Below are 23644 nucleotides of genomic sequence, written 5' to 3' on the forward strand. Positions count from 1 at the left end.
ATACAAAAAGCTCTTCAAAACATCATGGGAGCTATAAAGCAGTGGTTTTCAAACTTGAATTATAACCAATTAGTGCACTTTGACATTATTTTAGTGTATTATAACCAACATTTTTTTTAAAGGGACAGAATAAAAATAGCAGAGAGAACTGCATATAGAAAGGGTAAGTATAGTTTCATGACACTTACATATATGCTTAGATGTTGTGAGTTTATGTACTGGACTATGATGTAGAATGTATTTCTGACAGAAACATTTATTTAACAGTAACAGGATCTACTTACAAACCAAGTGGACCAGGTGTTTTAGTCTGTTTGTACTGCTGTAACAAAATACCTGAGACTGCGTAATTTATAAACAATAAACATTTATTTCTTACAGTTCTGGAGGCTGGGAAGTCCATGATCAAGGTGTCAGCAGATTTAGTGTCTTGTGAGGGCTCTCTGCTTCCGAGATGAGCACCCTGTTGCTTATATACTGGAAGGGATGAACGCTCTGTCCTCACATGGCTCACAGGCAGCTCTCTGAAGACTCTAACGGCAATACCATTCATGACAGCAAAGCCCTCACAGCTAAATCACTTCCCAAAAGGCCCCACCTCTTAATATCACCACCTTGGGGTTTAAGTTCCAACATATGAATTTTGGAGGAATACCTTCATTCAAACCATAGCACCAAGGAAGGCTGAAAGCCTTTTTCAACTGGCATGGAGTGGCAGCTGAGGTTAGGGTCAGGGGCCCTTGAACAAAAGCCTTCTTAAGTTTAGGAAACAGTATACAGACTAATTGTTTACTACAGAGCAGTTTAATACCTTAAGCATTCTTTTAGGAGTGAACTGGAGGCAATTATATTAGCAAAGAAGCTGTAGGGAGGGACAGGTCTATCCAGCTCAAAGGATATCCACTACAAAATTGTCCTTCTCAGAAAGAAGGAAGGCTGCAGGACCTCTCTAGATCAAAAGGTTCCTTTTCAAATGAGTACATATATTGCCAGGCCTCAACGAGAATGTAATCTCCTTCGAGACAGGAACGGGACAATGCTTTCAATCAGCAACATTCTGTTTTTACAGTCTATTTCCCTCTTATTCTCTGAATCTGCCTCTTGCCCAGTTTTTGACGGTGTTTGAAAAGCTGGCTGCCATAGCTTGATAAGGCATATATCTAACCAGGATATTTTACTGCCTTTTCCATTTCTGCTTATCAAACGTATTAACATATACTGGACACTACCTGGATCCGTTTTTTTTTTTTACTAACAATTCATTCATACTTCATGGCATTTTGGCTATCATAGGTATCTCTGGCTTCCTGGTCAATTGTTCTTGGTCTAGGTGTAATAGTATTACACTTTAATTCTGACTGATTGTTCATCAACTGATTCATCTCCCCACCCCAAGTTAAGATCTGCTCATTGTTTTTGAATATATTTTGCTGGATTATATTGTTTCTATGAATATATTATGCTGGGTTTTGTTAACTGCTCTATTTCTTTACTGTTACTCTGAAATCTTACTTTTTCAAGGTGCTCCATAATAACTTATTTTTTCAGAACTCCCAAACATGGATCAAGAGTACAAATAAAGCTCTTCACTGTCCTCTATAGAAACCATACAATTCTCACATCTGTGCCCTTGCTTTTCTCTGTGTGATATGCCTTTTATCGCTCTCCTCCTCTCCAAATTTTATCCATTCACATAAGGCTCAGCTTAAATCCCTCCATAAAGCCAACCTAACTACTCTCAGTCCCACTACTTTATCTAAATGTAGGTAGCACTGAATTTCCTCTCAACACTTAGAACTAAATTATATAGATCTTCACATATTTCTAAAAATGATATCCTGTAGGATCCTTGAAGTAGGGGCCATTATTTATACAGCTTTTGCCTTATGCAGTCCTAGGCAGGCACTCAGTGGGATACAGTTGAAAGAGTGTTAGGAGATGAAGGTTTTTGTCCTTACTTGGTACTGAGGAGTCCGTAACAGGCTATTGGGGAAAACAAGCTCTCTGATACCCCTCTTACTTTTCTCATAGCATAAACAGTAACTATGTAAATGGGAGGCTATCAAAACATCTTGGAGACCACTACCTTATAATTCATAGGTAGTAGATGGTCTTGCCAGTAAGATAAAAAGGTGCTCCTCAGTGCTTCAGACTGCCCATTACAATAAGTTTTCACTTTTATAAACCTTAGGTCAGCACCTAAACTATATATAACTTATATATAAGCAATATAAACCTTATGCTCTATAAATAAATATTAATGGCAACTCTTGATAAAGAAATTGTGACTGGTTACAGCACGCTGGTCCCTGAAAAGAGATACTAGAGGGCAGTAATAAAACATAGGTAAAGAAATTAATTTATCACACTGCTACTGCATTGGTAATTCAAGGCAACCACAATTAAGGGGGTAAATACAGACCACAGATGCTAAAGCAATGCCTGAAAGTAAGAGATGTCAAATCAAATCAAACAAATGTTTAACATTTTATCAGATCTAAAATAAGTACATCTTCTCTCAGTAAATTTTCTTGATGCACCATAAAATGCCAACAAAACTTCTAACTTACAGGTTAAATTATATGATATACAATTTGAAAGCTCTTTTTAATCTAATTATTTAAATATTAGCATCAGCAGACATTAATAATACCATTCTGAACCTGGATTTCCATGAATCTGAAGGTTAACCGTTAGCTGATAGGCTAAGTATGATAGAACAAAAAAATCAAAGTCAGTGGTGGTGATGAGCATCTGCAGTGCCAGCTACTCCGGAGGCTGAGGCATAAGGACCCCTTGAGCCCGGGAGTCCAAGGATGCAGTGAGCTATGATTGTGCCATTGTACTCCAGTTTGGGCTGCCCCATCTCTAAAAAAAAATTTTTTTAATATGAAAAAGAAGTACTTTCTAAGTGAAAACTTTTTTTAAAAAAAAAACCCAAATTGGTGAAAAATGCCTGACTATATCAACACTGTATTTAGAAAAATAGGGAGGTATGGGAAAAAGGTTAGGCAAGCCCCAATGCCCAAAACAATAATCCCAGAAACTGAAAGCATCTTGAAAACCACCTAGCAATACAGGACTTTACATTTAAAAAAAGCAGGGGTAATTTTGATTCACAAATGTCCTTAGTTGTGAATGTACCTAAAAACTTGTTTATAAAGCTGCATATATAGAGCGGAAAAATCTTTTACAAGATCTCAGGAAAATAATCACCAAATAACATGGTGCACTTAAATCGCACTGATCATCACAGCATGATTCACAGATAATACCGTACAACTACAAAGATACAACACATTGCTACACATACTTTATTTGCAATTCAGTACCATGAAAACATTTCTCTAAGAGGTCAATGTAATAATCTTTTATTGATATAGGAACTCTGGCACTGAAAGCTTGAATAACCCAAGGTAATGATGTCGTCACCAACGGAGGACAAGAATAGAACCCAAATCCCTTGACTCCCAAGCTTGTGTTTTCCATTAATTGTGCTCCTTTCTATTCATCCAAGAGCATCAAGTGTAAAAGGCTGGAGAAAGGAGTGGACACAAATGAGCCAAGTCCGCAAGGTGGAGACTGCACTGAAGGTCCTAGGAATCGCCCCTTGGCACTTTCCTTTTGTGTTGGCTGAGGAAGATGAAAGCAGCAACAACCACAAACTCCTGGGACCAAGAACTGGAACTAGGTACTGCTTGTTGTGGTAACTCTCTTCCTCATTTTAGGCCTTTCCTTTTTAACCTCTCCTTCCGGCCAAGCCTTCGCGCTCTCTTCCCCTCCCTCGGTTTCTATCCGCTCCCGTTAGCTCCACTCCGCACATTCCTGCAAGGTGTCCCCGTTAAGAGGAGGCCGCTGCGCCGCACTGGCTCTCCACCCTCCATCCGGCCCTGGCGCCCAGTCGTCAGGTGTTCGAGAGGTTCGTAGCGTCACAAGCGCTCTCCCTAGAAAGTGAGTGGCAGTCAAGCATTATAAACGTGTTTCAACTGTAAAGAGACTTAAGAGATGGGAACCGGGGCATATACCAAGTTAGCTCTGCGTGGGTCTAGGTAGCTCGTCACGACAAAGCAAAATTTAGACAATAAGCGTTGAGACTTTCCTTCTAGCTGCGAGTTTCACAGCTCCGCCATCCCCTGAGCAACCTCCCACTGGAGGGCGCCTTCCGGAGCGCCCGTGTTTACACTCTTGCTACACCAGGCGGAGGAAACAAGCGCTCGCTGACCCCGGGGGATTCCAAACCGTTACTCCGCCCGCCGGGGTGGGGCCAGCGCAACGGCCGAGCCTGCGCAGCCAGCCGGCTACGGGGGCCCCGCGCACTACAAGTCCCAGAAGGCAGCTCTCCGCGGGGGCGGGCAGTCGCCTTATATGCTTCTGGCTCATTTTTACCACTGCTCTCCCCTTCCCCGGTCCCCCTGGTGTCCTTTCCACAGTTAAAGTCTACTTTCTCTTGAAGCACATGAGGAGAAGCCTTAGCAACCTCGATACCGAAGTTCTTCGCGCGCTCGCTCTTTCTGCCTCCGCCCGAACTATGCCTGAGTCCCTCACAGGAGTTGGGTAGTAGAGGCGAGAGAAGGAAGTCTTTGCAGGCCAAAATTGGGACAACCTGCTTGGACTTCCGCCTCCCGGCCTCCGGAAGGCAGTGCGCAAGCGCTCGCTGCGACTCCGGCGCGGTTGACTTCCGCTCCCACTGTGCTCTGCGAGCCGAATCATGGATCACACTGGTAAGGAGGCGGAGGCAGTGGGGGTCCCAGTTCCATGCCCCCTTGGCCGGCCTGGGGCTGGTCGCCCAGCAGGCAAAAGGGATTACGCTCGCCCCACAACACTAGGGTGTGGCAGTGAGAAGAAATCTCACAGATGCCTTCCTGTGCCCGGCAGGGGCCTGCGGTTTCCTGGCCTACCGTCTGGTGTGGTACCTACCTCCTCCGTGCCGGCAACAACCGCTCCTACTCTGGTTCTGCTGAGCTCCGAGCCCGGACCAGTGGGCGATGTAGGCCTTTGGGAAGGGAGAGCCCCGGCTCTGTTTTATTTAGCCCAGCTGCTCTGGCCTACGTTATGGAGACTGGCGGGTAGATTGCGGTCTCCGAGTCGCGGAATCCTCTTTACGCTGGGAGTGGACGGGCGAGAATGGGTTGGAGACTTCCTGCTGTCTCAGTCAGCTTTGGGCGGGTGCTGCAGTGGTCACCTCCTGTCGTCTCTCCGATCCTTTATGGACTAGAGGGGTGAAAGAAGGGAGTCTGATAGAGTTTTTGGAATCAAACTCGGAGCAGTTTTTCTACCTAAACCAAAAGCATGCCCCGCGCTTCAGCTGAGGTCCTTACTGATCATTTGAGGGTATTTACAAAGAAGAGTTTAAAATCAAGGCATTCTCATACTTTTCTCCAAGTAAGAGTGGCTCCACCCTTTGTTATGTATTTTCTGGCTTTTGCTTCTTTGTGGTTCTTGGTTATTGAATGAGTGCTTCTTGGAGTTATGTGCCCCATACATTTATAGCGACCGTATCACAAATAGAGAAAAAAAGGCTTTTTCTTGAGTATTGAGTTGTCCTCACTCATCAGATGTCTACTTGGTTATATAATTAGGTGTGTATGTTTATTTATGTAGGTGTGTATGTTTATTTATGCAAGATACATGCAGATATCTATAGGTCGGGAGATGGAAGATGGAATGGTAAACGAGACGGACCAGGTCCGTGATAGAACTTCTGTTTTATGGAGGAACACAGACAATACGTTCTTTTTTTAAAAATTTATTATTTTTTTAATGTTTGCGGATTATTTTGAAGAAAATAAACGAGTGCTGTGGAGAGATTGATAGGACGAAATTTCAGAGAGGGTTGTTAGGAATGGTCTTTGTGGAAGCTAAGATCTGATGGATGAGAAGAACCCAGCCCTGGGAAAAAAGCAAGAGGAAGAGCATTTCCAGCAAGTGCGAAGGCACTGAGGTAGGAAGATACAGTGAAGTCAGCTGCAGCCTCCTAATAGCCAGAGGATAGGAGTCCTGAAGTGAGATTGGAAAGGAGGGCAGCAGGCACATCATTCAGGTCATTGAAAGCCGTGGTAAACGTTTGAATTTTAATTTAAGTGAATATGAAGCCATTGAACAGAAGTGGAGGAGGAACACAGTCTCTTAAAAAATATAATAGGCTGTTCTATGAAGAATGGTGTAAGAGAGGGAGGTAAGAATGATGGAAAATAGCTGATTGCAGTAGACGGGAAGGGAAGGTTGGTTTGGTGAAAATGAAGGAGAATGGGCAGCTTCAGTAAATACTCTGGTGGTGTTTGAAGGAATGTGAAAGAAAAGAGAAATGCCTAGGCTTTTGGTTTGAGCAACTAGGTAGGGTCCATTATTGAGTTGAGGAAAACTTGGGGCAGAAAACAATCTTTTTTTGTAGAGGTGAGACGGGAATTTGGGAACAAGTGTTTGGTCTTGGACTGCTAGTGTGAGATAACTACTGAGACACAGGAGAGATGCCAAGTGGAGATGAGAGGAAAGATCTGCACTGAAAATACGTATTTGGAAGTTAGTACCTTTATTTATAGCTGGTATTTTAAAGCATGAGGACAGATGAGACCACTTAAGAAGGGTGTGTTCAGAGGAGAAGCCGGCCTAGAACGAGGCTCTAAAGAATTCCAGTGTTTGGGAATTTATAGAGTTGAAACTGGGATTTTGATGTTAGAATAGCAAACATTCAACTTTAGGAAAGTAATTCTTATTTGAGCCCACTACTGGAATTATGAGTCAAGTTCCTGCCATAGTTTAGAGGCTATTATGTTAGGAAATCATAATAGGGGTGAGTGTAAAGAGTGTTTATTATCTTAATTCTTGAAGTTTAGAGATTGCCTAAGGAAGTAAAACTCATCTTAACATGAAAATACTCACGAATGAGCTGACCACTTAAAAAATTAGTTCCCTCTCAGATGTCCCTTCTGCTTAACACTAGCTTCTTACCTATTTTATTTTTTTTAAATCAATCAATCTCTTTGATGTTTAGTATCAGAAGACAGTATCAAATACTGTGCACTGATTGTAAAATAAAATTATAAACCTTGTAGAAGATTCTGGTTTTCATGAAATTCGTAAACATGAATTTGATAATTGTTTAAATCACAAAGGCTTTGACAAATGAGGAAATGCCACTTAGCTAGATAATTGAAGAATCATGACAGGATAGGCATCTCAAAAGAATAATTGTAATATTAAAGGATTAAGAGGTCCTTGGGGAAACAGATGAAACCCTTGAACATTATGCAAAAATGACCCATTTTATGATCATACCGAAACATTCAAATGTGAAAATGAAGGTGTTCTAATAGAATCTTGCCAGAAAAATTACTCCAAGGGGCTCCCCATTAACACTGGATTTATTCTTTGGTCATTCTAAGAATTAGCACTTCTGTAACTGTATCCCAGATTTTGTAAAAGATCCCAGATTTTGTAAAATATTTGTTGGTTCATTTTATTCAAGATAAAAAATCCCCAATCTTTTTTAAACTATATGATATGGAAGTGTTGTGCCTTTTTAAAGTGAATTTATCTGAAGTGGCCAGTAGTCCTTAGTCACTTTCTATGTAATATCTAAGAAATTTTTGTTGTTAAGGACTTTATAATTTGTTACTGTATTCAAAAGGAAATAGTGCTTTATGCTCTGATTCTTAATTTAAAAACAACAAAAAGCAAAAAAGTCCCAAAGAAACCCAGAATGTTATCATTATTAAATGCTGTACCTCATGAACTTGAATCTGTGAAGCAGAGTGGGAAGGGCCAGCCAGCTCTTGAAAGTGGTAGACTATGCAAGCAACAGTAGAGACCTCAAGTGTTCAGGATGGTGTGAAAAGGACTTGTAATGAAGTGTTGGTATTTTCATTATTCACAAAGGTAAAACGATTAAACCATTTTGATATTTGAATATTTAATATTTGAGGGACAGCATTGAACTGATTATATGTCTACAACGACTTGCTTTTTAGTTCATTGGAATGTCAGGAATACTTTTTGAGCAAGGAAAAAAGTCATTCATATTTCTTTTGGCCAATGCATTGCTTGTAAGTACTTTTACATACATAAGCAACTACAATGAAAACAGATCAAATACATTAATCAGCTTGTGAGTCTATTTAATGAAGTGTTGAAAGCTGATCAAGTTGGGTTAACCCTAACTCAAGATTCTAGCTAACCATGTAATTCCACCCCTCTTTGTTTTAGGATTAGCTGTTATAAGAGTAGTAAGTAGATTAAAATAATCGTTATGGACCCATTTTTAATTTTGTTTGATATTTTGTTCAGAAAAAGTGCAAATGAATGTGAACTTAGTGTGTGTCTGTAATCCTAGTAGCCTTGGAGGCCATTGGTACTAGCTTACTACTTCCAAATTTGGCTTTGCTGAATTTAATGTGGATGGTTTGGCTATCAGTCTTGACTGTAATATTTCCTGCAGGGGCAGTTATACAACCTTGTTCAATAACTTGTCATGTTTAAAACACTACAAATTAAAAAATACGTTATTTGTATTTCCTATTTTAAGCATTTTCCTTCTTGTCTTTAGTAGGTCAAGTTAAATATTTTCTGTATTATATATTTTCATCTACTTGAAAAAAGGTAACTCTTAAGCTTTAGATGGAGTCAGTTCTATGAAATAATACTCCTGTTACTCATGGGACAAGAATTAATTTATTCTATAGACAATAACAAGCAAAGACTCCAGGGACTAGAAAGTGACACTTGTTTAGACCTAGTTGTAGTATAGGAACTTTGCATCCTCTTAAATTATAATTTTCCATTACAGTGCCGACTAAGAACTCAGTCACATGTTATAGCACAAATACATTATTGCATGTTTTTACTACTAAATGGTATAATGATTTTTACTATATTTCTGAATGATTTTTAGAATAATTATTTTGCGCTTAAGGAATAATCACATTTCTTAACTTCATTTTCAAATGCATTATTTAATTTTGCCTTCATCAGTATTAGTAAGTTCAGTTTACTAAATTTATTTTCTGCTTTGCATGCTTGATGATCAGACATGGAGACAGGGATGGTTTTCGTTCTTTTTCTCCTTCTTACTCTTTTTCTTTTAAAAAATTCTCTTGTAGTTCAAGACAATGGTTCTTGGGTTCATTAATGGTTTCATGTTTCTGTAAACTTCTCTGGAATTATATGAAAAATTTTATTCACTTTTCTAGGGAGAGGTCCTATAACTTTTATCAATTTCTTAAAGGATTCCGTATCTCAAAAGGGGTTAAAAAGCATTGCCTTAAGTGTTGATCCAAAATAAATAAAATTAGCAGTTAAACTTAATGTAATATTGAAAATCAGAACCCAGATCTTTAACCTTGATAATGTTAGGTATGTTGTTTTAATACCTGTGGCAGAATAATCTTTAAAAAGAAAAACTAAAAGAAATTACAACTTTTTTTTCCTAACACAGACAATGAGTTACAAGGCACTAATAGTTCTGGATCCTTGGGTGGTCTTGATGTTCGCAGACGAATTCCTATAAAGCTCATCTCCAAACAAGCAAACAAAGCGAAACCTGCACCGCGAACTCAAAGAACTATAAACAGGATGCCTGCAAAGGCTCCACCTGGTGATGAAGGTAATTTGTTTAACTAATAGGTCCAACACTCTTTCTGTTTTATCTGATTGCCTCGGACAGTCTGTGTGATCTTATAGCTACCTCTTTTTGTCTTACATATTCTATTCATTCTTCAACCTTGTTTGACTTCTCATTGTAGCACATTGTATTTTTATTTTCCTTTATAAATATTTTTTGATTTGGTTCCTTTTGTTGTTGAAAGCAATACTGCCCATTGTTCAATAATCTCAACAGTATCGCAGAAAGCATAACATTAAAAGTAAAATCCTTCTATCCAAAGATAATCCCTGTTGACTTTTTTATACAAAAGTATTAATTTTTTATGTGTAGTTGCCATTTTTTCATGTAATATGCATTTGAGATTTTTTTCTTATCAGTACATACAGATGTACCTCATTAAAAAAATAGGTTTGGGTATTTATAGATATACCATAATTTATTTAACAGTTTTTCCAGTTTTTTCTGTTACAAAAAACGTTGCACCAAATATTCTTGGACATACAGTTTAGTATGTATACTTTGTAGAATTTGTACTTTGCACAGATTTGGCCTTTTTTTTTTTTTTAAGAGCAATTTGACAGTACTTGTCAAACTCTAAAATCCACAGTATCTGTCAAGTTTTAAAATATCCAAATTTGTAGTTTTAAAGTCTTTGGAATTAAAAAAATAATAATAAAAAGGTATGTTAGTTTTTACTCCCATACACCAATACTGAGTACTAGAAACCTTTTAAAATTTTTGTTTTGATGTAAATTTATTTTAATTATGAAAGAGTGTATATTTTTTCATAGTATTGATCATTCTTGTTTAGATCCTTTCTTCTGAGTTCTTTGTAAATTAATAGGGTTTTTGTTATATGTTATGTATGTGCGTGTGTGTATATATATATTTTTGTTTGTTTGTTTGTTTTTGTTTTTTTGAGACTGAGTCTTACTCTGTTGCCTGGGCTGGAATGCAGTGGTGGGATCATGGCTCGATATTCCAGGCTCAAGTGATCTTTCCACCTCAGTCTCCTGTGAGGAGCTGGGACTACAGGTGCACCCCACCTGCCTGGCTAATTTTTTATATTTAATTTTTGTAGTCATGGGGTCTTGCTATGTTGCCCAGGCTGGTTTTGAACTCCTGGACTCAACAGTCCTCTTGCCTTAGCCTCCCAAGGTGCTGGGATTACAGGCGTGAGCCACTGTGCCTGGCCTATATTGTATATATTCATTTGTCTTTTGAATTTTGTATACAAAATATTTATTGCAGAGAATCTTTTTTTTTTTGAGACAGAGTCTTGCGCTGTCACCCAGGCTGGAGTGCAGTGGCGGGATCTCGGCTCACTGCAAGCTCTGCCTCCCAGGTTCATGCCATTCTCCTGCCTCAGCCTCCGGAGTAGCTGGGACTACAGGTGCCCACCACCACGCCCAGCTAATTTTTGTATTTTTAGTGGAGACGGGGTTTCACTGTGTTAGCCAGGATGGTCTCGATCTCCTGACCTCATGATCCGCCCGCGTCGGCCTCCCAAAGTGCTGGGATTACAGTTATTGCAGAGAATCTTGAAGATTCTATATAGTCAGATATCCAGTCTTTGCTTTTATGACTGCTGGGTTTTGTGACATTATTTGAAAGGCCTTCCCCTATTTCACCAGTATAAAAGAGTTTTTCCATCTTACCCTTGATTACAGGTTAGCAAACTATGTCTGTGGGCCAAATGTAGCCCTGTTTTTATAAACAATTTTATTGGAACACAGCTATGCTCATTCATTTAAGTATTATCTATGGGGGCTTTCACACTATAATGGTAGAGTTGAGTAATTGTGATTGAGACCATATGGTCCACAAAGCGTAAATATTCACTATTTAGCATTTCACAGAAAAAGTTCACTGATACTGCTTTAGAACATTTATGGTTATTAAGGGGAAAAAAGGTGGGATCTGGCTTTTTTTTTTTTCCCTCGAAACATTGTCCCAACTCTTTTCCTTGCTGAATAGGGATTTTACTGTTATCTTATATATGTTAAAGCAGCAGTCCCTAATCTTTTTGGCACCAGGACTGTTTTCGTGGAAGACAGTTTTTCCACAGATGGAGAGTGATGGCAGGGTGCGGGGAGTGGTTTCGGGATGCAACTGTTGCATTAGTTAGATTCTCGTAAGGAGCACCAACCTAGATCCCTCTCTTGCACGGTTCACAATAGGTTTTGCGTTCCTATGAGAATCTAATGAGGCTGCTGATCTGACGGGAGGCGGAGGCAGAGGTCAAGTGGTAATGCTCCCTAGCCCTTCCCTCACCTCCTGCTGTGTGGCCGCATTCCTAACAGGCCAAGGGTACTGGTCCAAGGCCTGGGAGTTGGGGGACCCCTGTATTAAAAGTATTTTTTTGTATTTCTAGACTTTCTGTTCTATTCCAGCAATTTGTCTGTATTTATTTTGTAGAATCAAACTGCTTTAGTTACAACATACATTATGGTTTCTTTTATCGTAGGGTTCCTCTGCCATCTAAACAAGTATATTTCAAGTCAAAATGTTAGAAATCGTGTTAGTAATAACCTAGGGCTGCTGTTGCACTACCTCTAATTTAGGGTCACTCCTGCTTTGGCTTTGTTTAAAAAAATAGTTTTTTAAAACAACACGTTAGTGTACAAATACATTCTTTAATAGTTCAAACAATGCAGAAAAGCCAAAATCCTTTTCTCTCCTTTCCCTCTTGGATTTTGGAGTAAAATAAGTTTGTTTTTGATTGTTGTTTTCCTAGGCATCAATCAAAATATATATAGTTTAATGATGGGAGTACAGGTGGAACTACTCTGAAAAATGATAATGTGCTCCTAATTTCCTTGGCTGTTATCTCAATAATTTTCTGGTTTGAAAAATTGAGTTTCTGCCAGGTGTGGTGGCTCACGCCTGTTTTCCCAGCACTTTGGGAGGCTGAGACGGGCGGGTCATGAGGTCAGGAGATTGAGACCATCCTGGCTAACACAGTGAAACCTCGTCTCTACTAAAAATACAAAAAATTAGCTGGGTGTGGTGGCGGGCGCCTGTAGTCCCAGCTACTCGGGAGGCCGAGGCAGGAGAATGGCGTGAACCTGGGAGGTGGAGCTTGCAGTGAGCGGAGATTGCACCACTGCACTCCAACCTGGGGGACAGAGTGAGACTCTGTCTCAAAAAAAAAAAAAAAAAAAAAAGAAAAATTGAGTTCCCTTATTTTGAATTTTAGATCACACCAGCTTTTCTAAGGTGTAAATGGGTGATATAGGAGCCTAGGAACACTCAGGTGTAACTTATAAGAGCATCCTGACTTTGGATTATACATTCGTATTGGCAGTAATTAAATAGCAGTACACTGAAGTGTCTATCAGCTTCAAAAACTTCTTGCATCATTGTTTGTGTGTTAATGTGAATGTGTCTCTCTGTGTGTGTGTGTCTGTGTCTGTGTATAGGTGCTGTAATTTAGTCATGTGGGTAAAGTTAAAACTTGTGTGCTTGGCTACTCTGTTTACCAGTTCTAGGGCCAAAAGAGTCGTGAGAAGCCTGGCTCCTTGGAGGGATATATTTGTCTGCTCAGCTTTACTTTAGGTAATTGGATTCTACCTAGAATTCCCATCAGACTGTTGATTGGTTTTCTGTTCTTTTGTAGGAGATGAGAAGATTGCCATCAACTTTTTAATTAGGCCAGAGAAATTGAGCCCCTTTCATCTTCATATATCTTAAGTTTATTGATATTGATAAATGCATTGTAGGAAAGGATACATGAGAATACGATATGGCTCCTGTTGTTTGGGTAATTAATCAGGGAGTGGTTTTAATTGACAGGATGAAATATGAATATGTTAAAGTGTCTAAATCACTCATTTTAGGGCTAAAGAAGAGGATAAGTTGTTTGCTAATAAAATCCATAGAATGCTTTATGTTTTCATTATGCTATTGGCAATAAAATCAGTCTCTTAGCATACCATTTTTGTAGCTAGACTAGAATAAATGGTGATCAATATCTTAAAAATTTGTGCAACAAGCATGATCATCAGTAATCAGTAAAGTTTTACATTAGAAATAGTTTCATGAATTGATAAGAGCATTTGAATGGGAGTCAAGAGATCTGAGGTCTGTTCCTGGCTTTGCCACTTATCTTCTATATGTTGAGTTATTATGAGTCTCCATACAGTAATATTCTCAATAATGAAGTAAAAGAGTTGGACTAGATCACCAAGATCACTTCTAACTGATGTTTTAAAGTAATCTTGATTGTCTTATTCTTAGAAAAGCTTTGAAAGGCATCAGATGAGCTTTTTAGTGAAAAGGTCTATTTTGCCATGTATATGTGCTTCCAAAATGAAATTTGAGATTTGGAAAGTTAATGGGCAATACTTTTTTTTTCTCAGAAGGATTTGATTATAATGAAGAAGAACGGTATGACTGTAAAGGGGGTGAGCTGTTTGCAAATCAGCGAAGATTTCCTGGACACCTTTTTTGGGACTTTCAGGTATAATTAAAAGTGAAAAATTGTATTATAACAATAAAATATTTTAAGTATTAAATACTTAAAATGTTTTATTGGAGTAATGCACAATACATTAAGAATGTTATGAACTTATTATAACTATGATTTTCAGCACATACAAATCATTTGTTAATACTCTATTTTCAAGAATAATTTGAAGTAATTTTCAGTAAAATCAATAACTGTTAACACTAAGAAGAAAAACTAATGGTATCACAGCTAATGGTGGGGAATAAATGGAGATTATACCAAGAGGCTTCTATTTCTAATTGTTTTAATAACTTTTATAAAATATTGACCGATTCATTGTGTAGATACAATCTTTAGAATTGTGTAAGAAGGTAATTTTAATTATATCATTTCATCAGATAAACATCTTAGGTGAAAAGGATGATACACCAGTTCATTTCTGTGACAAGTGTGGATTGCCTATTAAAATCTATGGGAGAATGGTAAGTATAATTAAATATTGTTTTTGTAAGTAAGCATTTGCATAGAGGTGGGGTTCTGAAATTTAGATAGGTTTATCATTGTTTAATGACTAAGTTTGCGAAATTTTAAATAAGTATGAAATAACTAAGGGAAGTATTGGAATACTATGAATTTAATATGATTATCTTGACAAATTGTTGAATTCTTATAAAATATTAAATAAAACTGAAAATTACAATAATTTCTGAAAACTAATTTCTTTGGAGTGTTTGATACCAGTGAATTTACAGTTATTCTAGTTTATTAAGGAAATTTTTGTTTCTTAATAAATAGAACAAAACTGCTTATTTTTGAAGGCCACAATTTTTTACATAAAACTACATTAATAATATTTATAATTTCTCTTTTTTTCCTGAGACTCAGAGAGGCTTAATAGTAATTATTATTTCTGAAAATTGAATTATAATCATTTAAAAAATTTTACAATCCTAACTGTAATTTTATAGTAATTTTCACATTTCTTCCCTCCAAAAAAGATAGTTTTGCATTTGCCTTTAGAAAAAAAAATTGAATTCAATAACATACCTGTGATGGTAGATGGCGTGGATTATGCACTGTTGCTTTGCTGAACATCATAGTAAAGAAATAGTAACAGGCTGTGAATTTAAAAATGTGGTTCTAACATCATTTAATGTATCCTTCTGATTGATTTTTAGATTTTTATTAGTTAATTAACTTAAAACTACCAGAGGAAGATGCTGCTTACGTTAAATATAGGACATACTTGTTATTTTACTGCATTGGAATAGTTTCAGGAGAAACAAGATTTAAAAAAAAAAACCCACATAATTAAAAGTATTCTTCAGGAGTTTTTGACCTGCAGGGGGCTGGGTGTGGTGGCTCACACCTATAATCCCAGGGCTTTGGGAGGCTGAGGTGGGAGGATTGCCAGAGGCCAGGAGTTTGGGACCAGCCTGGACAATTTAGTGAGACCCTGTCTGTACAATAAAATAAAATAATTAGCCTGGTGTGGTGGCACACACCTGTGTTCCTCGCTATTCTGGAGGCTGAGGTGGGAACATCAGCCAGGAGTTTGAGGTTACAGTGAGCTGTGATCACACCACTGGACTCCAGCCTGGGCAACAGAGCAAGATCTGTTTCTTAAAAAAAAGGAAAAAAACGTGTGGGGACCATGGGTGAAATTTATAGGGTTTACACCTCCAGAAAGTATAAGCAAATGCATGTGTGTACATTTATTGGGAAAAGAGCCATAGTTTTTGTCATGTTCTCAAAAGGCTTTGTGATTGAAAAAGGTTATTATAATTAGTACTTAATAAATGTTCATTTTAACAGGTATTCTCAAGTGTCTTCTAAGCCTTATGTATAGGTTACTATATATATATTTTAAAAATATTATAAGTTCTAATATGCTTAACTGTAATATGTCTTTGTTTACAGATTCCATGCAAGCATGTTTTTTGCTATGACTGTGCTATTTTACATGAAAAAAAGGGAGATAAGATGTGTCCAGGGTAAGATAAGATTATCATTACCTTTTTTAAATAATAAAGTTTTAGTGCAATGATTTATAAGTTGGATTAAAGGTTAGGGAGTGATGTAAATCAGGCAGGAGATGAAACATACAGACATGGCTAATCTTTTTCTGTGAGCCCAGCTTGCGTTAGGTTTCTCTTTAATATAGGGCAAGGTAGCCACTATCAGTCAACTCAAATTGGTCAAAATGAAATCTGTTTGCCATTATAGAAGTATTATTATAAACAAAAAAGTTACTTTTTTAAATGGGACATTAAAGAAGTATTAAGATATATTGAGAGCAAAGACTCCAGAATTAGAATTCCTGGGTTCGAATCCTTGTTCTGCTATTTATTAGCTGTTTTACTGTCATAGGCTATTCTTTATTGATAAAATGAGACTGATAATAGTACCTACCTCCTTGAGGTATTTTTAGGATTAAATGAGGTTTTATATATATATAACATATGTACACAGATACATATATATAGTAGCTGGCATATAGTAAGCACTGTATATATAAGCTCTTGTTACTTTCAAATCTGATTATTGTATTTGGAGTATATCTTAGAACACCATCATTACATAGTCTCAAACAAGTTATAAAAAGCTAGGTCCATTTTGGGATGGTCTTGAAGAAAACAGAATAAGAATTTTTATATCAGTTCAGAATCCTTGATAAGGAAGGCTTAAGAAAGAATGAAAGATACTTGCTTGGAGTAGCCATAGGCTTCTTAGATCACTTATAACCTGTGCTTAAAGCTACACCAAGATTTGTGGTATTGATTGATAACAAAGCTGTGGACACTTGTCAGCAATGATTCCCTTTTATGGTGTAGGAAAATTTGACGTCACCAGGAGAGAGAGGGGTGATTTATTAACAGCTCAGTGACAACTAATTCTCTTGGTATGTTTTTATTAGCATTTTAAAGTAACAGATTATAACATTTGTTCTATGAATTTAAAAAATATTTTGTTTATTGAATTATAATTCAGAAGAATTAAGACATTAGAAATACATATCACTTGTTTTTTGGGTGTTTTCTCTCAGGCCTAATTTTTCGGCATGGTATACATTCATTTTAAGTTACATAGTAAATTTAATTGCTTCATCGGGATAAAGGATTTCAGATGTGATAAAACATTATTTAGAGGACTTTTAAAGGTTTCCTCTTTTGTATAAGTATTAAAAGGAAATTAAAAGGTACTTATTGTTTAAAGAAATTACTTCCCAAGGTACTAAATGTAACTAATGTACTGAATATTCTAATGTACTAACCTTACTAATGGACTTAAATGTAACAAAGTACTAAATGTCACACCTCACTTATGTGGTCCTTAGTAGCAATTTTAGGACAGAAGCCTATCTGGATTAACAGACCCAGATCAGGAAGTGAAGAAATGGCAGTCAGAGTTAAACAGTATATATTACTGTTCTTAAGCACCACCCAAGAGAAAGTGCTTCACATCTTGTTAAGGTGGAGATAGTTCGGAGTTTACAGTGAACTAGAAGCAAAAAGTGTGCCAGATGGCCACTAAAGGGAAGCATAATAACATCAGTAAGGAGTGCCAGCCTTATAGTAAGGATGGAAAGATAGACACAACTCAAAATCAAGAGTATAGAGCCATTTAGTATAGTGTCAAATGACCTGACACACATATTCAATGATAATTGCTTATATATGTATACACACATATATTTATATATAGTGCTTAATTGGGGATTAAATACTGTCACTTTCATTGTTTCATTTGATATTAATATTCTTTTAGGTAATATGAAATAGATATAAAAACATTGTGAAGTAGGTAGATACTTTAACCTCATTGTATAAATGAAGAAACAAACTCAAAAATGGTTCAGTGACTTCAAATTACTGAGCCAATACCAGATCCCAAGATCTTCAGATTCCTATTTCAGTCCTCTTTCCCCACTGTGTCAAGAAAGCTGTAATGGCAATTATGGATTAAATATGGTAAATGAAAAAAGTTATAATTTTGACCCTGAGTTTTTAAGAAAATGTTAAGTTAAATTTAGTGCTCACAAATTAGAAAGTTAGCAAAGTGTAAATTTGTCTGACAGTTCAGAAAAAACCCTTCTTTAAAGGACTTTTAGTAGTCAAGGCTTGGATTGAAATAGTTTGTTTAATGTTAAGAACCCTAATGATGAGGCTGATGTTACTTGTTGTAGTCCTTGCAGTGTCTTCTACTGTTTTCCACTTAGTATTATTTGCTCAACAAACAGTTATCACTCAATAATACCATACAAGTTTGAATTCCATGATTGTAAGTAATCTACCCGTTGGTTTTTTTCTTGCTGGGTTTTTTGGCAAATGGATGCAGAAGGTACAATTGTTTGAGAAAACTGGATAAATTCTAGGCCTTGGAAAGAATGAGGTCTCTTCTTGAAACATACCGTTTGATATTAGGAGTTGTGAAGTTGACAGAAATGCCTATCTTAATGGCTAACAGACAACAAAGTAGGGAAGATTAAAGGTTTGCGTAGAATAACTGTAACTTCTAATTGTGGACTTTTGCTATGTTTTATGTAACAGTCAAATTTTAAAAACAGGCATATTTTTGAAAATTACATAATTTTTTGTATTCTCTTTTAGTAAATCACATTTTTTTCCCTTCTAATTTAGCTGTAGTGATCCTGTGCAGCGAATTGAGCAGTGTACACGAGGTTCTCTCTTCATGTGTAGCATTGTTCAAGGGTGCAAGAGAACATATTTGTCTCAGAGAGACTTACAGGCTCATATCAACCATCGCCATATGAGAGCTGGAAAACCTGTTACCCGTGCTTCACTTGAAAATGTTCATCCTCCTATTGCCCCACCACCAACTGAAATCCCTGAGCGTTTTATAATGCCACCAGACAAGCACCATATGAGCCATATTCCACCAAAGCAGCACATCATGATGCCACCACCTCCTTTGCAACATGTGCCACATGAGCACTATAATCAGCCACACGAGGATATTCGTGCTCCTCCAGCAGAATTGTCCATGGCTCCACCTCCACCTCGATCGGTCAGTCAGGAAACCTTTCGTATTTCAACAAGAAAACACAGCAATTTAATAACCGTCCCTATTCAGGATGACTCAAATTCAGGTGCTAGAGAACCACCACCTCCTGCCCCAGCACCTGCTCACCATCATCCTGAATATCAGGGTCAACCAGTGGTATCGCACCCTCATCATATTATGCCTCCACAGCAACATTATGCACCACCCCCACCTCCTCCACCACCAATAAGCCATCCAATGCCACATCCTCCCCAGGCTGCAGGTACTCCTCACTTGGTATATAGCCAAGCTCCACCTCCACCAATGACCTCTGCTCCACCACCAATAACCCCTCCCCCTGGACATATTATTGCCCAGATGCCACCTTATATGAATCATCCTCCTCCAGGACCTCCCCCACCTCAACATGGTGGTCCACCTGTAACTGCACCCCCTCCTCACCATTATAATCCTAACTCATTACCCCAGTTCACTGAAGATCAAGGAACTCTGAGCCCTCCATTTACACAACCAGGGGGAATGAGTCCTGGTATATGGCCTGCACCAAGAGGGCCACCACCTCCTCCACGATTGCAGGGTCCGCCTTCTCAAACCCCACTTCCTGGACCACATCATCCAGATCAGACGAGATATAGACCGTATTACCAATGATAATAGTATTTTGAACGGAAGATATGAGGGGGAAAAAAACTTATGTATAGTCAATCTTTTAATTAAGCTTTGACTGTTTTGGGAAGGAAGAGTACCTCTTACCGAGGTAGTATAAAACACATAGGGTCTTGTTTCTTAAAATGGTTTTAAATCTTGACCTTAAGATTGATTTCAAGTACCATACTGTAGTACAGATAAGTGGCTCAGTTGAGCACAGCTATATTTTAACATCTCTTTGTTCCCCTAGTTTAGTAAATTGACCCAGAGGTGACCATTTGTAAAAAAATTGGAAAAAATTTTTCATTGTTTTACTTCAAAAGTTTTGTTTTGTTAAACCCAACGTTTAGTTTTTCTTGTGATACATTTTGTTAACCTGTGTAAAAGGATTAAATTTCAATATGGTTGTAAAAATGCTATTTTTATGTGAATTTAAGTGCAGCCACATACTGTTTTTTAAACCATATGTTTTACCACTAATTTCCCAAAGTTATAATAAAATCCTAAAAGTAAAAATCTACTAGAATTTGCTGTAAGGCAGACTGTTAAATGATAGAGAATTATTTCACATTTTAGGCACTGAAATGTTGAGGTTTCGAGGTATAGTAAGTATACAATGCACTTCACTTGGATGCCTTTTCATTGTTAGGCAGCCTCAGGAGCACCAAAATACATTGGAATTCTAGTACTAAGATATATTTGTTGGTAATGTTAAAAGACATTACTAATTATTTGGAAAGAGATGGCCAAAATAATCAACTCTACAGGCTTCAAGCTGGTGGGGGAATGCTGTTACTCATTAATGCTTTTTTACTGAATGGTCGGAATCACATATGCACCACACATACTGATCTTAAGTAACATTATTTTATAGAACTGTTTAAATGGGTTTAAATGGTGTTCTTTAGATGAAATGTGTTCCGTTTTGTTCATTGTCTTAAACTGAATAGGGCTGAATAGGCTTTATGTAATTCTTCATTTCATGGTAGAGTTTGATGCTGTGTTTAAGTGGGTTCTTGTTTATAGGATTTTCAACTACAGTTTGAATGCCATGGAGGAATTTGCATAATATATTAATGAAGGACATATTCTTGTAATCACAAATTTGCATTTGCTCAGGTTTCATTGCTGTGTGATAGGATTTTTCCTCTAACTTGAAATTTAGAAACTTTTATTTCCTATTCCTTTTGTCGGTAAAGCAGTCTGAATTTGGAACATTTTAGCATGGAGTCAACAGTGAAGACTACCAGATAATTTTGTATTGGAGAAGAGGAAATAACAGCTAAATTGTGGATTTCAGTGCTTTACATGGTGCCTTTCGAGTCAGCTTTTACATTATAGGGGCTTGTTATAGTTTAGCTAAGATGACCACTCAACAGTTTATACAGAACTCGTATGTATAAATCAACATTCTTAGGATATTATTTATATCCTTTGAATAAATCCCTGTGAAGTTTTTCCTCCCCACTAAAATGGTGCATAATAAAACATGAAATATGTAGTATGCAGATATCATTTATTAGATAGTTTGTAGTGTATACATTTAGAACATACTTCTTTTGACAAAGGGTGATCTGATTGCTAATTTACCATTTTATTCTGTCAGGTACAGGTGAAACAAATTCTCATCTTGAATGATCAGATGCAAAATCATTTCCGAACCCTAGAGCAGAAGTTAGAAATAACAAAATGGCCGTTTCAACCTTGACTGGCCAAAAATAACTAATAAACTTCTTTGTTTTAAGTCAGGCAAGTGATTTTCTACATTTAGCAGTTTGAAAGTCCAGTGTTAATGCAATATTTCTAGTGAGAAATGCTTGTTATTAAAAGCATGGGAGTGATAGTGTGAAATGGTGGTGAGTGCTTCTATCATATTACTGTAGGTACTTGGACTGGTGCAAACTTGATTCCTTTTCATCCCCCTGTTTAGGAGCTATTAAAATATTACTGTTAAAAATCCAAACCATTCTTTGTTCCATGTAATAAGAAAATAGCCAAAATCACTTTAGAGCTTCTCAACTATTTATGAAGAGCTATCCTGCTTTTATTAAAAGTCACTAGAGTTGAATGTGGTAAGAAACCACTTAGCCTATGTATTGGACGAGAAAATCAGTATCATGATAAAATTTTGAATTAAGAGAACCCTTGTAGAGTTTTAAAAAAATGATTTATTTTCAATTAGGTTTAAGAAATCTATGTTATGCAGGGAGGCATATCAGATGAATGTTGTAGCAGACAAAAGTTTTAAATCGTGTTAGACTTGAATTCATCAATTGTTTGAATGAGGGTGGGTGGGTAGAAGGATAACAAAATTACTGTTAGTGTTTCTTTCCTTACGGAAAAAGATGTGAATCCCAGCCTTATTTCAGGGAAGCCTTTGAAGCTATGATGGACATAAGTCTAAATTAAATGTATGTATGTTTCATTATATTGCTCTTAAGACTACTGAGGTGGCAGTTTAATTCTTAAAAACAATAAAATGGAAGCATAAATACTATTTTGCCTAGATGAATTTTTATGTTTTGGCACATCTGGGAGAATGCAGAATTTTCCATGTTTATATTGATACAACTTTCTACAGTAAAAGTAAGTTCACTTCTAAAAGATTAAAACCATCAAGTTGAATGTCATATTTCTTCATTGGCATGTTTATTCAGAGTATAATACAGTATTTGGGGAAATATCTGTTGCAAAGACTGTAAGAAACTGTATTCATTTTGCCTTGTAAAAACTACTTGCTCAAAATTATCATGTAGATACTAATTAGATACCACTGAAATGTAAATGGAAGAGATATTTGAACATATCTTTTAAAGTCAATAAGAGGCTGTATGAAGTATACGGAACTGCCGAAGGCTTTGTTCTGACTAATATATTGGAAGAGTATCTTTTGTAATCTTTTTGGGAAAACTCTACAGTTACGTCTTTCATTTTTTGAAAATGCCCCGTATTATGAGTACATGAAAAAAGTGCATGAGTACTCAAAGATATTTCTTCATTAGATTAGCCGTCAAATTAGTATGTTGATGTTAAGCACATATAAACATACTATATTCTGACTGAAGTGGACTTACTCTTCATGCTAATATAAACATACTATATTCTGATTGAAGTGGACTTACTACTCTTCACTGGTTTGTAATTTGCTAAATTATGGCCTAGAAACCAATCAGTTTGCTTAATACAGTATATGTGTAATCAAAGCAGTATCAGATATACTAGGCTTAACGAGAAGTGGAGATAAGCCAGGTAAAATACTTGGCAGTGATGCTAATAAAACCTAATTTGGATTTTTAAACATCTTGTTTTGATTCATGTCCCTTCAGTTTTCCATCATTGAGGGAAAAAGTTTTAAGGCAGAATTCTTAACACTTTAGTGCTTAATTTTCCCACATCCACATCTTTAAAAATTTTGTATTTTTTGGCACTGTAGAAGCACAGGATTGAAACGAACAATAATAAGTCATGGGTTTAGTTCTCCAAATTGGGTAGGACTTCTTTAAAAAAAATCTATTCACTTAAAAATGTTAAAACTTTTTTTTTTTGGTAAAAGGATTATTCTGACTGTGTGATAAGACAAAGGAGGCTAAGATGGAAGCAGAGGGACCAGTTAGTAGGGTGTTTTAATAATTTACACAAGAGATGATGGTGGTAACATTACAGGTATCAAGAAGTGGGAAGTGGGTGACTTGTGGAAGGACATACATAAAGATACATATATATGAATTATTGATTTATAAAGTTAAATACCTATTATATATGTTAGATGTGGGTGTATGATAATGAACAAAATAGATGGTCTCTGCCCTTTAGGAGCTTACATTCTAACTTAGGAATTGTTCTTGATAGTCGTCTTTAAATTTTCTTCAAAAATTTTCCTTATATTCAAAGTATTGTGGCCAGGACATAAATCTTAATGTTTA

The 23644-nt window shown here is 36.9% G+C and overlaps 1 protein-coding gene and 1 long non-coding RNA gene across 7 annotated transcripts; one reads left to right on the top strand and one right to left on the bottom strand.

Moving 5' to 3' along the window:
• Positions 1 to 3291: 3291 nt before the first annotated feature.
• On the bottom strand, positions 3292 to 4607 carry LOC104007362 (uncharacterized). Its single transcript, XR_681568.5, has 2 exons — positions 4478 to 4607; positions 3292 to 3944 (listed from the first exon to the last, which is right to left on the bottom strand). It is a non-coding gene; the product is annotated as an uncharacterized LOC104007362 (long non-coding RNA).
• On the top strand, positions 3947 to 22218 carry CBLL1 (Cbl proto-oncogene like 1). Of its 6 annotated transcripts, none has more exons than XM_001148913.7 (6): positions 3947 to 4721; positions 9431 to 9598; positions 13960 to 14060; positions 14447 to 14530; positions 15969 to 16042; positions 18689 to 22218. In XM_001148913.7, exons 1-6 carry the CDS (start codon positions 4709 to 4711, stop codon positions 19722 to 19724), a joined length of 1476 nt encoding a protein of 491 aa, XP_001148913.4. In that variant the 5' UTR covers positions 3947 to 4708; the 3' UTR covers positions 19725 to 22218. The 6 variants fall into 6 exon arrangements, with proteins under 6 accessions (XP_001148913.4, XP_009452249.3, XP_009452250.1 ...); XM_009453974.5 differs by having other exon boundaries at positions 4020 to 4721; positions 13963 to 14060; XM_009453975.5 differs by having other exon boundaries at positions 4709 to 5382.
• Positions 22219 to 23644: the final 1426 nt, after the last annotated feature.

The sequence above is a fragment of the Pan troglodytes genome, chromosome 6 (genome assembly GCF_028858775.2).
Source record: "Pan troglodytes isolate AG18354 chromosome 6, NHGRI_mPanTro3-v2.0_pri, whole genome shotgun sequence".
In the NCBI taxonomy this organism is placed as follows: Eukaryota; Metazoa; Chordata; class Mammalia; order Primates; family Hominidae; genus Pan; species Pan troglodytes.